The sequence below is a fragment of the Mchenga conophoros genome, linkage group LG23, assembly GCF_057382185.1.
Source record: "Mchenga conophoros isolate Kocher_MC1m ecotype Shallow Benthic linkage group LG23, M_conophoros_male_GT1.1, whole genome shotgun sequence".
Classification (NCBI taxonomy): domain Eukaryota; kingdom Metazoa; phylum Chordata; class Actinopteri; order Cichliformes; family Cichlidae; genus Mchenga; species Mchenga conophoros.
Window position 1 is genome coordinate 51,041,327 of NC_140547.1, and position 14,742 is coordinate 51,056,068.

At 43.9% G+C, this 14,742-nt stretch overlaps 1 protein-coding gene across 1 annotated transcript; it reads left to right on the plus strand.

The window, feature by feature from the left end:
- The first annotated feature begins 3,605 nt into the window (after window positions 1–3,605).
- On the plus strand, window positions 3,606–7,097 carry LOC146548278 (uncharacterized). Its single transcript, XM_085266247.1, has 6 exons — window positions 3,606–4,684; window positions 4,806–4,877; window positions 4,977–5,095; window positions 5,179–5,239; window positions 5,330–5,424; window positions 5,849–7,097. Exons 1-6 carry the CDS (start codon window positions 4,649–4,651, stop codon window positions 6,828–6,830), a joined length of 1,365 nt encoding a protein of 454 aa, XP_085122373.1. The 5' UTR covers window positions 3,606–4,648; the 3' UTR covers window positions 6,831–7,097.
- The last annotated feature ends 7,645 nt before the right edge of the window (window positions 7,098–14,742 follow it).

Sequence of the window (14,742 nt, forward strand, 5' to 3'; positions counted from 1 at the left end):
GCCAACGTGAAACTTTAACGGACGACAAAGTTTTTCAATCAAATCTCCGTCACACCCTTCCTTGACCTCATCACGTTATCCACCTTAGTCAAGGAACAGTGGTTCGGGAAAATATGCATTTGTTTTTTGGACCAGTTTAAAACGTATCTCAACTAGTGATGTGCGGATCGATACTGAAATATCGATTCCTCCGATACCCGTCATTGTGTCCGGCCCCTTGGCGTGCACACTCACAACAATGGCTGAGCGTAAACAGAGTCATGTGCAGACGTATTTTACCTCCACGAACAGCTGAGACGTGGTTTGCCATACATGTGGCAAGAATGTGAGGTGTTGTGGTAACACCGCTGACCTGGTCAAACACCTCAGAGTGAATCATATCACAGAATATGACGAGCGTATGTTGAGGCGAACTGAAGAGGAGGAGAGGGAGAGGTGCTGCCAGGACGAGACAGACGTCTCTCACGGAGTCCTTTAATGCTGCAGGCAGGCAACAAATAGCCACAACTTCAGGTTTTTCATTTCTATATGATAATTCTGCATCATTAAGTGATAAGAACAAGTAATCTGATGTCCTGTGATCATTACGACGCTATAATTTGAGATAAAATAAAAGATAGAGTAAAAAAATAAGTTTTTGTACAGAGTATCGTATCAGATCAGTATCGTCGATACCACCCTGAATTTTACTTGGTATCGGATCAGAAAGGAAATCAGTGGAAATCAAATCCTGCTTCTACAGGTGTCCAGTTCATTCACTCTGACCCCTCCAGATAAGCGTTGCCAGTTCTCACTGTGCTGTAGATCACATTTTCTTGTGTTTGGGGTTATAACGGTTACTTTTGAGGTCTGTGTTATAAAGCAAGTTAATCCTGAATTTAACTGGAGAAGACAAATTCCCACTGCGTGGTGTAGTGCACAGCCAGGCATTCTTTACATTAGTTCGTTTGACAAAACCAAAAAGCCGAAAGTATTTACTTGGAGTTTGGTTTGATGAAATAAGTGCCAGAATCAGTGAATACAAATGATTCCAATGACATGAAAACTGGTCGAAGGACAAATCCCTCAAGAAAAGCACGACTAGCACATTAAGTGTTTTTGTAATCATCATCATCTCTAACACCATGCGCACAACAGTGATTTTGTTACAGAACACTAAGATAGTAAAATCTGGGAAATGATGATATTTCTTTCCAAAACTTCCTGTCTGGAAGACATTAAAGCTGCTGTGCCACCTGCAGCTTCTTTCAATCTATGTTATGTGAATATATCTTTTTTTTTGGGGTTGAACATCCATTCAAACTCACTCTCTGCCTAGCAAGTCTCATTCCCTCATTTCCTTGGGGTCCAGCTTCACATACGTGGCACTGAGCCTTTTCCTTTGTCACCTCTTTCTGCTACATGCCTAGCCTCCCAGTTTCTTGGTCTATTTTCTTCATTTCGCTAACTACACTTCTTTTTCTTTGTAAATCTCTTCCTTCAAATACTTTCAAAATCACTTTTCTTTTTTCCCTTTCTTCTGTGCAGAGAAGCCGTCAAACCCCTTCTTGGCAGTTTATCTCAATAAAGCTGTACTATCCCAGCCATCTGGTAAGTCTTCCCTACTACCCAGAGCCTGTTTATACTCCTGCATGTCTCTGCCTTCACTCACTTCCTCTTCTTGATGTCCAAACTCATCCTTCAAACTACCATTTGATGCTGCATAGCTGCATTCTCCCTGACACCTCCTTGTCTCCTGTCTTTTTGATTTCACCTTCTGCATAATATTTAGTTGCCCTGTGTGCAGCTTCCTCCACTTTCATATATTTCTACAAGTTCCTCCCTGTTCTTGAAGTATGTGTGCACCACGGCCATTTCCACTTGGAAAATCTGCCCCACATCTGTCTTTCTAGATTTCTCTCCTAAACACCACACCTACCCAACACCTCATAACCTCTGTTCCCTTCACCTAAATGTCCATTGAAGTCTGTGTCAATCACCACTGTAGTATGTGGTCTCTTGCACACAAAATGTGTCTACCCTCCACCTCCATAATATGAGTCCGCCAGCCCTCCCATTGCCAGTCATAGTCCATAACAAGTCAAAAACATAAACAGCTCGAACGTATTATTTATTTAAAAGAGAGAGAGAGAGAGAGAGAGAGAGAGAGAGAGAGAGAGAGAGAGAGAGAGAGAGAGAGCTCAGTTGTCCTTGCTCTAGCATCAAGAGTCAGTGACTGGCTGTTCACTGCAGGCTCAGCAGTCCAATGGCCGATCAGCAACAACACAAATAAAAAAATAAGACACGTTCTTGATTATGACAACAAACCACATCCAAAAAAATATGACAGCAACACTTTAAGTTTTGTGTGCATTCATCATGTGCAACTCTGCAGAAAGTCTCATGTCAAGGATGTGTGGACAGGGGGGCTATTAAAAAGTTCCAGTATACAGAATAGAAAACCATCAAATGAATGAAATAAAATCTGTTGTCACAGTGGTTTTTGAAGGAACGATTACTTCACAGATGGACAGCCTCATTATATTTGAGTTAAACCTGATGATACACACTTCACGTCACCCTAGTTACATGTTTTTATTTGCCATGTGTATGTTATCCAAGGGAGGAAGAAAATGAAAAAGAAAACTTTTGATGTGTCCAGACATTTCTTCACATCAGCTGCCAGCAACCAGTTTCAGCATGTACAACTGTTGCAGTAAGTGTGCTCATGCAGACCAACTATGCTGGTCCACTGTTCTTAATGGTGCTGCATGTTGAGAAAGAAGTGAAACAAATGTTTTGTTTAACAAGTCCACTAGTGTTAGAATAACTTGGCATTTCCAATCTGTTTCTGCTGTAGTTCAATGAAAGGTTTCAGTTACTTAAGTTTGAGAAAAAACCAAAAAACCGTTGGCCAGCTTCCCTCAGGGTCACTCCACGGTTGATGACATGGTCCACTATTGTAGCTCTGATGTCATCAGCAATTCTATTTCTTACTCTTCTTACCCGTCCTCTCCCCCCTCCTCGTCCTCCTCTTGCTCCTCCTTGTCCTTGTCGTCCTCTTCATCCTACTTCTTCACCTCCACGTCCTCTTCCTCGGCCTCCTCTCACTCTTCCTGCTCCCTCCATTGTACTCCACACACAGAGCTTACCTGTATCATAGTGCTTAGGCTGATTGCAAAGTGAACTAATTATCTAAAAAAGCTTTCACATGTGGCAGTGTGCCAGACAGTTGACAAAATAGTGTAAATAATGGCCATAAATGTGTATAGTTTTGCTAGGAGTGCGTTGATCATTTGGAAATTGAGTGCAAAGCAGTGAGTTGTGTTTACAGTTCTGCAAAAAGAGTGCTGTGCAGTGGATTGTAGCTACAGGTTTGCAAAGTGTGTGTTACAAAATGGCAAACTGAGTGCAAAGCAGTGTTTGTGCTTTTAGTTTTGCACACTCAGTGAGTGGTTTTGCTATAAGTATCAGTAGTTTTACGAATTGTGCTGTAAGAATCACAGTTAGGGTTTAAGCATTCAGAAAAACCTGTAATAAACGCACACGCATGCGTCTTCAGCATTACTGGGTTTCTGCAGCTCCTGGTTTCCTGTTTAATACGTTCACACAAGCAATCAAACGCTATGAATCGTTCCACAATGTTTGCAGTCACTTTTCTTATCCCTCCTGACTCAAGAGCATAAAGCGATCTACGTTAGCTCTGGGAATTCTGACGGTCGTTCAGTAAATCTTTGTTTAATCTCTTTATTTGCTTTTTGGAGAAGTGAAGGTACAAAAACCTCGTCAATCAAATTTGCTTCGGTGGACAGAAAACAGCCGTTGTAGACTGTTTGGGGTTACCTTTTATAAGTATTGAATTTTCAAAAGTGAAGTCAGTTCTTCTGACCAGGTTCAGACCAGGATGAACACAAGTATGATACTGGACCCACTAGAGAACTGGTCCCAGCTGTGGGTTCACCTCCTCCTGCTGAACTCATAGGACAGACTCTAATGTAGCATCACGTTCATCGGTCACTCCTGACCTCCTGTGAAGCATGACGGATGTGTAATTAATGACTTCAGTATTTGGGGCATTATTGCTCTAAAAATCATATTAATAGTATTATTATTATTGTGCTTTAGGCTGCACTGATAACGCAGAGGTCTCTTCTTCCTCTGGGCTGTTTAAAGGGCCAGTTTGTCCAAAGCTGTGTATATACCAGCTGCTGTCAGGCTTCAGATGTCTGCATTAGTCCACAGTCCACTGTTTGTAAGCCATTGCTTTACTGCAAAAGTTCCCATCTACTGTAAAGAAATGGAGATAAGCAGGCACATAATATGAAAAGGCATGCTGTAGCTGACTTTGTCTTTTCTGATCCATCGGTTTGTGTGGCTCTTTCCACAGGAGGGACCTAACCCACACTTTATTTACTTATATGATAAGTTTAGTGGAGTGTAGTGCAAAATACACAGTGTTTACTTTTAATTTAACAACATGAAGCTGCATCAAGTTTCCATGGTGACTGCTCAAGAAATTCTGCATTCATAAATAAACATCAGACTGTCAAAAGAGCTCATCTGTGCGAGACCACCGAGCTGAGAGCATTTTCAGGTCCAGATCCCCCGTACGCCATCGTTGGAGAGCAGTTGACGTTTTTCTTCCTGACTTTGATTTGAACACGTTTAAATGGAAAAGAGTCAAGGAATCTATAAGCCTATCAGGGTATGTGACGCTTTTGCTTTTACTGCATTTCAGTAATTTGAAGAATTTGATGTCGTTTTAAAAGTTGACAAACTGAGAATCATTTTAAGTAACAATGACTAAATTGCTATTTCTTTGACAGGTGTTGTTCAACACACCGATTTATGAAACAGCTGTAAAGATCTGCTGGTATCTTCCGGGCTACAAGGCTCAGGTTAGACCCAGATTCATGCAAACCAAAGCTGACAGAAAATATCAGGTCATTTCTGAGGACCTGAGAGTGGTGGTGATTAAATGTCTCCTTTACTTTTAGGTTGCGATAATGACGGAGTTTCTCAGACTTCAGCAGGAAGATCTAATTCCACCGAACCTCACTGCTGAAGATCTGAGAGATCTTTTGGTGGAGAAGAGCAGGGAGACGCTCAGAGAGCAGTGAGTTACTGTCACACCTGAAAGTCTGTTTGTGATGACGTGTAAGTGCTGAGAGAAAACCTCTGCTTTGCTTTCTTTTGAAGGCTGTGGGAGTTTGAGTTAGAGGATTTTGACGAAGAGGAAGCCAAACCTCTTCTAAGGCTGGTAAGACGAGAAAACCCACAAGACTTTTTTTTCATTACGTGCACATAACCTTTACACATAAGCGCACTGTAAATGTGTTTTCTGTTTCAGGTGTGGGCGGTGAACGTCAGCAATAAAATGAGGGACGTTGAATTTGAAGCCAGGTTGCTTCTTCAGTTCCCAGAGGCCGTACCTCCTAAATTTCAGTGAGTCACATGTAACATACAGTTATTAACCCTGTAAGACCCAACCCATCAAAAAACAGCCAGAAAATTCAGATTCTTTGGAACTGAGATGTTTATCAACCCTTTAAACAAAAGTTCTTTGCTATGTCATGTTGTGTATGATTTACTTTTATTGTGTATTTATTTTTTGTATCACATTTGATACACTGGGTGTTTTTGGCAACTTTGTGTTAACAACAATGTTAACTTTAGACTAAAAAAGAGTTTTGTCCACAACATTTAGAAATTATAGCAAGTATTGATCATGTTGATGAGATCGAGGTCTCAGAAACTCATGTATGATACAAAGGTGGTTACAGGGTTAACAGTCCAGCTACAGTGTTTCAATATTTAAATGATGCTTTGAATATGTTTAACAGATAACTCTTATCATGTTTTTCTACAGAGCACCTAAACTCCTCAGCGCGGTGAAGGATTACGTTGAAATCCTGAAAAAGAAGCAGCAGGAACAGCCTAACAGCAAACTGCTCACCGCGCAGGAGGTAGTGGTCGAGGTAGTTCCCCGCGTTCTCCAGGGCTTCTGGGAGCTTCCTCCTCGTCCCCTCCTAAACATGGCCTCCCAGAGTCTAAGTATCCTCTCCACCAGTGTCACCAAGGCCACTTTAGATCGTGTCTCCAAGAGCCTCACGGCGATGGAAACACAGGCCATCTTCACCCGCTCTATCCGAGACGATCTGGTTGACAGCATCCTGACGGAGATTAGACAGAAATTTCCTGAAGAAATTCTGTCTATCCAAGTTGCAAACTTTGCACCCCTGTTGCTGAAGACCATTGCTGATGTAGCAAGGATCCGGATATGTGAAATCTTTGAGCCCCCTTCAAGTCCTGATGTGAAGAGCACAAATGGTGAGCGCTCCTCTGACGGCCTTTCAGTGGCAAATGTTCCACCAGCCGAAGAAGCTCTGTCAGAAAGTGTTGCAGAGCCCGACGTTCCCTGTGAGGAACTTCTTTCTGAAAGGGCATCCAGTCTGAGTACTCGAGACCTTACGATCGAAGGAGCTCTGTCAGAAAGTGTTGCAGAGCCCGACGTTCCCTGTGAGGAACTTCTTTCTGAAAGGGCATCCAGTCTGAGTACTCGAGACCTTACGATCGAAGGAGCTCTGTCAGAAAGTGTTGCAGAGCCCGACGCTCCCTGTGAGGAACCCTATGGCGAGTCCAAATCCTGTGTTGAAGGTGAAGATCATATGATCAACGGATCTTGTTCTGAAATTGGGCCGGTTCCTGATGTTCCCTTTGAGGAACCTTTTCCAGAACCTGAAGCCAGCATGAAGTCCGAAGACCGTCAGATCAAGAAGAAGAAAAAGGGCTTCTTCAAAAGACTGAGAAGTCTGTTCTGCTGCTGTTGCAGACCAAAAGTCACCGACTGACACTGAAGCTGTGACCCAGTGTTGGTGTTGCAGTAACTCTAAATATGTAAATATGTTCCTTAATGATTGTTCTTCATGTTTTTGGGGGTTTCTTTAGTTTTCAGTGGGCTGGGTGTTTTTTCTCCTCCGTGTTCTTTACTTGATTCTTGTTCATAGTTCCTGATTTGTTTTCCTAGTTCTTGTTTCTTAGTTTGTAGTTTCTTGAGTCCACCTGAGTTTCCAGCAATAAAAGCTGCCGATTCAAGTTTCATTCCACGTAAGAGTCCTGTGTTTGGGTCCTACTACCTGCCTGTCACAGCACACCATGTCAGAAACTTTATAAACTCATTCATATTTCTACACGAGTCTCCAGCTATGTTAAAGATTTTTTTTCTTTCAAACATTTGTAAGAATCTCTTATGGTTCTCAAAATACTTCCACAAGTCCAGTAAGTGTAGTGCAGTAACATATTGATGGTATTATTTTTAATAATTATTTATTATTTTTAATGCACTTTGAACTGAAACTGGTATATAAAATGTACTTCCTGTAGAAAATGCAGTGTGAATGCTAATAGCTGAATAGCTTGAGTTGAATTTTTATAATTGCTGAAATCTTTGGTGAAAAACATGTTACAGTTTTTGCCCGTTGCTTGAACACATTTTGCAAAACGTCGCTCATTGTGCCAAAACTCTAAACACAAGTAAACATGACACATCAAAATATACCATTCACATCTGTGCCAAACTGAAACTCTGCTGTCAAAACCTAACATTCCTCTGTCAAGATGTAACTCTGTTGACAAAATGACACATACTTGCATCACATGCAGATCAGATCAGGGGGACACACTAGTCTACTTCATATAAAACACTGCAGTCTTTCATTGTCATTGTTTATTCTGAAGGCACATTTTCAGGAGACACAAACAACCAAAAAAAGCAAATAGGCCTACTCAATATTGTCCACTGCAGCACCATCAATTCAGATAAAGCAAAACACAAACATAATACAGTAATAGAAAAAACACTATACTGTACACACAAAAAATCATGACAATTGTGCATACGTGGGCTCATGGATCCCGCCGTCTGTTGGGGTCTGGCCACAGGACCTCATCGACATCGCAAGCAGTGTCTTCTCCCGCTGGGCACCGGGGAAAATATCCTCTTGCATGTCGAAACCATCCATGGATTGCTGTCACCTGAATGTAAATAGAAATATATGTGGTGGCCCCTAGAGACAAAACACGTACAAACTCCAAAGCACATTTCTAGCTTGAACTGAACTTCCAAAACAGAGCTACCTAGAACAGCGGTCCCCAACCCCCGGGCCTCGGACTGGTACCGGTCCGTGAGTCGTTTGGTACCGGGCCGCGAGAGTTGAGGTTCAGGTGTGAAATGTCTGGTTTTCAGGGTTTTTATCGCTTTTCAGCGTTATTTTGTTATCGTTTTTATCATTAACTCGGTTTTCCTGGGTCTTTTCACGTGTGTTATGAATAAATCTTCTTTTTCGGTACCGGTACTAGTTTTATTTTGTTGTATTTATCCGCGACACCTTAAAGGCCGGTCCGTGAAAATATTGTCGGGCATAAACCGGTCGGTGGTGCAAAAAAGGTTGGAGACCGCTGACCTAGATCACGTAAATGACACAGTTGAAAGCATGAAAGCATATGTGTATTGTTTGTGTATTTATGCACAAGCATTCATATATATTCAAATCATTAAAAAAAAAAAGTTCATTTGCCTGTTACTACCACACACCAAATCTGGTCGTTGGTACTTGGTGAACTGAGAGACACAACAGCAGAGGTCACTATTAATGCTATAAAAGAGGCCTTTGCAAGACATGCAGTTGCCGAGACTGTGGTATCGGACAACAGGCCGAAAGTTTCATCAGAACAGTTCAAGCACTTTGCTAAAGAGTACCAGTTCACACATGAAACGAGCAGCCCCAGGTACCCCCAAGCCAACGGGGAGGCAGAACGCGCTGATCGTACCATTAAAGATTTGAAAGGACTGTGACTACAGCAGAGCACTGCTAGCGTGCAGGGCCACCCCACTGGAACATGGGCTCTCACCGGCACAGTTGCTCATGGGGAGACACCTGCGTACCTCTCTGCCACAAGCTGCTGCGAAGCTGGTGCCAAAGTGGCCCGACCTACAGGCTTTTCGCGAGAAGGATGAGGAGGGGAGGCGTGAGCAGGCAAAACACTACAACCGCAGACATAGAGTCAGGACAGAAGGTGTAGATTACTACTGAAGGAACCACTGGAGCAGTAGTTGGACCTGCCAGTGCTCCCAGATCTTATGTGGTAGAGACAGACAGGTTTTCTAAGGAGAAATAGGAGCCACCTCACACCAACAGGGACTGTTACCAGATCTGGTCGAGCGGTGAGACCTCGTGTAAGATTGGATGTGTAATTCTCTGAAGTTATCCATTCAGGCCCTATTCAAAGCTGGCTTAGGCTGTTAGAGATGTTTACAATTATGTGTTTCGTTTAAATGTAAGTGAACAAGTGAGAGATGTGTATCATTTTAACGTTTGATAATGCTCTGCATTCCTGTTCTTGTGAGCTGAGTGAGTCATTATGAAGTATGTCTTTAGCTAAAAGGAGGTGTAGCAGGAGACTACTGTACCCATAAGGCTGTGTGTGTGTGTGGGGGGGGGGGGGGGGTATGATCTAAATTATAATATTGCTGACTGTCTGAGGCAAAATTTCCCCAAATCGAATCGAATCGAATCATGGATTGAATCGATTCGGGCAAGGGCGTCGATTTGGCATGGACGGAGGGGACATGTCCCCACCAATATCCAGCGATTATTGAATTGTCCTCACCAATAATTTGATCTCTTCGAGTAAAGAAAAGCAAACCTGATAGAAAGAAGAAAAAAAAAGATCTGTCAACGTCTCATTCACCCAGCGGTGCCGAAAGAGTTAAATTACGTCCTGTACTGGAGTCCTACCTCATGTGACAAATATGGCCAATGTGATTGGCTGAACCTTTCAGGGAGCTCCGTTGAGTTTTAGCAGCGGCAAGCCTGCGCTCCCAGGAGGAGAGGAGGACGGCAGCAAAGAGGAAGAACCTGGATATAAGAAAGTATTTTTCAGAGAAACCTGTAAGTCACTTAAAGCCAAGTTCACTCATAATGTCACGGTCTGGCTGGCAGACCGTGGGGGTGTAGGGAAGGAGGACACAGGCGCGGTGCTCTATGTACAAGCAGTGCGTTTATTTACAGCGATGGACAGACATGACAATAAATCCCGTGCTCTCCCGACTCCCGTGACGTGTCCTCTTCCCAGTGCTAGTGCTCCTGTCTCCGCTTCTCCGTGATGAGCACCCCGTGCTCGCTGTCCTCTCGTCTCCCCGTAACTCCTGGGGACATAAGAGAGAGGAAGCCGTCAGACACACAATAATGCAGCAGACTCAAACTAGGAACTGGTCGAGAGACTGACGTGAAGCCACGCAATGATCCAGCGTCGGAGAGAGCTCCACCACACTCTCAAATAGCTCCTCCGACAGGCCTGATCAGCTGCAGGTGTGGCCAATCACCTGCCAGGGCCACACACACACACACACACACACACACACACACACACACACACACACACACACACACACACACACACACACACACGTCTACAAGCAGGGAGAACGAGGGACAGCAATACAAAATACATACATTATAATATTAGTCCATAACTGCTCAGGGTCCTGGGTCTGACACATAAAATGTGTCCGTCACAATAACGTTGCAGGCTATGCTAGGCTTTGGCCCACATCAGTCTAAAACTGTATGTAACCATGAATAACGTGTTTTGGAAACTAACAGCACAACATGCAGCACTGTTAGTTCTCTCAGTCTCAGAGCAGCGTTTCTAATTCTAATCTAAGTGAAGCTGTCAGAGAAAACAGCAGCCTCGAGCAGCCAGGATATTAGTTTACAGAGGCTGTTAGAATTATATGCCTAACGTTAAAATGTTGGTGACACAAGAATTTCATCTTAATGGCACTGACGTATTCATAGGTCATATTCATGATTTTGCAAATATTCCACCTTGTAGTGCAGTTTGCACAACTTGTTTTAAAAATGCACTCAGCCTACAAACATTACTGATCAGTCAAGATCTGCACAAAGTGACAGACACACTGAAGCAGCTCCACATTTTATTCTTATTGTCATGTTTGTCCTATTTGTCAGGTGACAGAAGAAGCAACACAAAGCTCAGAGAGCAATGGTGACACAAGATCACAGGTGGAATTGGATGATGACGCAGAATGAGAAGAGCGAAAGTGGATCGCTAAATGAAACGGATGAACCAGAACTGGTTTGTAAAAATGCTGCAGCTTCAGTGGTGTGGAACTGGTTTAGCTTTCGTCCGTCAGATACACAACAAAGCACTATTTTTGGTAGAGCATGCTAGCGGGCCGTCGTTATTACCGTGTTGTTTGGAAAATACGGCGCACTTAAAATCAATCCTTTGATTTTTCTGAAAGTCGACAGAGCCCCTTATAACCCCGTGTGCCTTATGTATGAACTCTGGTTGTGTTTACTGACCTCGAAACGATTTTATGTGCACGGCGCTCGAAAATCTGTCAGATGTTTCAGTACGACTTTGCTAAGCTACCACCGCTTGATGGATTGTCAGAGCGTTACGGCTGTCGTAGGCAGGAGCCTCGCGGAGTGAGCCATGTCTCCGTGACGACCAGGACACAGCAGTCACGGACGATTGGCTGTGCGGCGAGAAGTAGGTTCAGTTCGTCTATTTTGTTGACGACCGACCGTGCGCTGGTCAGAAAGATGCTCGGGAGCGGTGGTTTGAAAGGCTGCTTCTTTAGCCTGGCCAGCAGGCCCGACAGGCATCCCCGCTTTTGTTTGCGTTCCTTCCGCCGCCTGCGTTTCTTGGCAGAGCCGATAACAATCCACGGAGCACCCGATGTTCTCGCTATCTCTGGGGGGATGTTGTGCACCCTCTGATAATCACTGGTAATGGGGATCTGGCTGTTATATCCGATCTTGCATAATTCCAGATGGTTGTAGGAAAATTTGGCTTCACAATAAGGAAAACAAAAGAAGAAGAAAAAGTGGAGAAACAAAAAAGAAAGGCACCCAAGTGGAGAGCATAGAGCCGCTGCGTCTGTGCGCGCCGCCATCTAGTATACTTCTTCTAGTACACAGCCTGGAGGTGTGTTTGGGGTCATTGTCCTGTTGAAAACTGGTCCCTAAATGCAATTTCTCAACGAGAAGTTTGGGCTCGGGTGAGTCTGCGTGCTGAAGATATCTACCTATTCAGAACCATGGTAACAGGGTTCTGGCTGATCGGAGCTGGCTTGAGAAAGCGGAACCGGCTGTTCAAACCCCCACAAGGCTGCCCGCTGGGATTGGAACGATGGGAGAGGCGTGAGTTTCTCAAAATGGGCTCATTGAGTCAGCACGGATAAGATCTTGGAGAGACTACGGCTGCTGTGGATACTCAGAATAAGATCTCTGACTGCAGACTGGATACATCTCGGAAAGGCTCGCTTGGAATAACATCTCTGGGCACAAATTGGATGACATCTCGGGGAGGCACACTGCCGTGAGTTCTCAGAATCGGCTCCTTGAGCACAAGAATGACAACATCACAGAACGCAAGTATGGCGAAGCTCGCGGCTCTCCAACGGGAGATTGAGAGACCAGTGTTGGACTGTAGAACTGCTTTGAAATTCATATGAGCTGTTCGCACTAAAGTAAAAAGCACCATCACTTATGCGGATACCCCTTCAGCCCCAGACGTGGGCTCAAGGTCGGAGCTGAACAACACCCTGATAACGACTGTGTTGAGTCTGTTCCTTCCCATTCCATGCAAGGCCACCTGGGTTGGCTGGAAGACTGTTTACTTAGCCTGGCAGGGCGAAGGACACTGTCTCAGCTGAACCCTGGACACGCACACACATACAGGGAGTGCAGAATTATTAGGCAAATGAGAAGGGGTGTGGTCTAATGACATCAACACCCTATATCAGGTGTGCATAATTATTAGGCAACGTCCTTTCCTTTGGCAAAATGGGTCAAAAGAAGGACTTGACAGGCACAGAAAAGTAAAAAATAGTGAGATATCTTGCAGAGGGATGCAGCAGTCTCAAAATTACAAAGCTTCTGAAGCGTGATCATCGAACAATCAAGCGTTTCATTCAAAATAGTCAACAGGGTCGCAAGAAGCGTGTAGAAAAACCAAGGCGCAAAATAACTGCCCATGAACTGAGAAAAGTCAAGCGTGCAGCTGCCAAGATGCCACTTGCCACCAGTTTGGCCATATTTCAGAGCTGCAACATCACTGGAGTGCCCAAAAGCACAAGGTGTGCAATACTCAGAGACATGGCCAAGGTAAGAAAGGCTGAAAGACGACCACCACTGAACAAGACACACAAGCTGAAACGTCAAGACTGGGCCAAGAAATATCTCAAGACTGGTTTTTCTAAGGTTTTATGGACTGATGAAATGAGAGTGAGTCTTGATGGGCCAGATGGATGGGCCCGTGGCTGGATTGGTAAAGGGCAGATAGCTCCAATCCGACTCAGACGCCAGCAAGGTGGAGGTGGAGTACTGGTTTGGGCTGGTATCATCAAAGATGAGCTTGTGGGGCCTTTTCGGGTTGAGGATGGAGTCAAGCTCAACTCCCAGTCCTACTGCCAGTTTCTGGAAGACACCTTCTTCAAGCAGTGGTACAGGAAGAAGTCTGCATCCTTCAAGAAAAACATGATTTTCATGCAGGACAATGCTCCATCACACGCGTCCAAGTACTCCACAGCGTGGCTGGCAAGAAAGGGTATAAAAGAAGAAAAACTAATGACATGGCCACCTTGTTCACCTGATCTGAACCCCATTGAGAACCTGTGGTCCATCATCAAATGTGAGATTTACAAGGAGGGAAAACAGTACACCTCTCTGAACAGTGTCTGGGAGGCTGTGGTTGCTGCTGCACGCAATGTTGATGGTGAACAGATCAAAACACTGACAGAATCCATGGATGGCAGGCTTTTGAGTGTCCTTGCAAAGAAAGGTGGCTATATTGGTCGCTGATTTGTTTTTGAATGTCAGAAATGTATATTTGTGAATGTGGAGATGTTATATTGGTTTCACTGGTAAAAATCAATAATTGAAATGGGTATATATTTGTTTTTTGTTAAGTTGCCTAATAATTCTGCACAGTAATAGTCACCTGCACACACAGATATCCCCCTAAAATAGCTAAAACTAAAAACAAACTAGAAACTACTTCCAAAAACATTCAGCTTTGATATTAATGAGTTTTTTGGGTTCATTGAGAACATGGTTGTTGTTCAATAATAACATTATTCCTCAAAAATACAACTTGCCTAATAATTCTGCACTCCCTGTATTTGCTTTCGTAGCTGGTGGAGACGGATGGCATTGTCTGCCCTCACTAGGTCCACAACGGCAAGTTCCTGCTGTTGTGTGAACAGGCGTTGGCGTCCTGCCCCAGAAGGTCTTCGAGTCATTCTAGAGAATTCTCATAGTCAGGCCATGGTTGATGACATGGTCCACCAAAGTTGCTCTTATATCATCAGAAATATGGGTCTGTGCGTGGCCTCTTCGACGACCTCCTCCTCTTGCTCTCCCTCCATCCATGCTTGCAAAGTTCTTGAATTGGCTAAACTGAGGGCTTTTTGTAGTTGGCTAATTGGTGTTCAGTTTTTCAAGTACGTGCCTTCAGGTGTGTATTGAGTGGTTGCAATTACCCGATGTGCTTTGTATTTTGGATGTTTTCCAGGGTGGCACCCTGAAATTTCATTTTGTGAACGAAGTGTCTTATGTGTGAAATAGAGTGTAGTATGCAGGACCATGTGTGTTGCATAATTGCAACTAGGGTGCAAAGCAGTGCTTTTGTTTAAGGTATGGGTACATGTATTTGAGGTATGGTAACAAA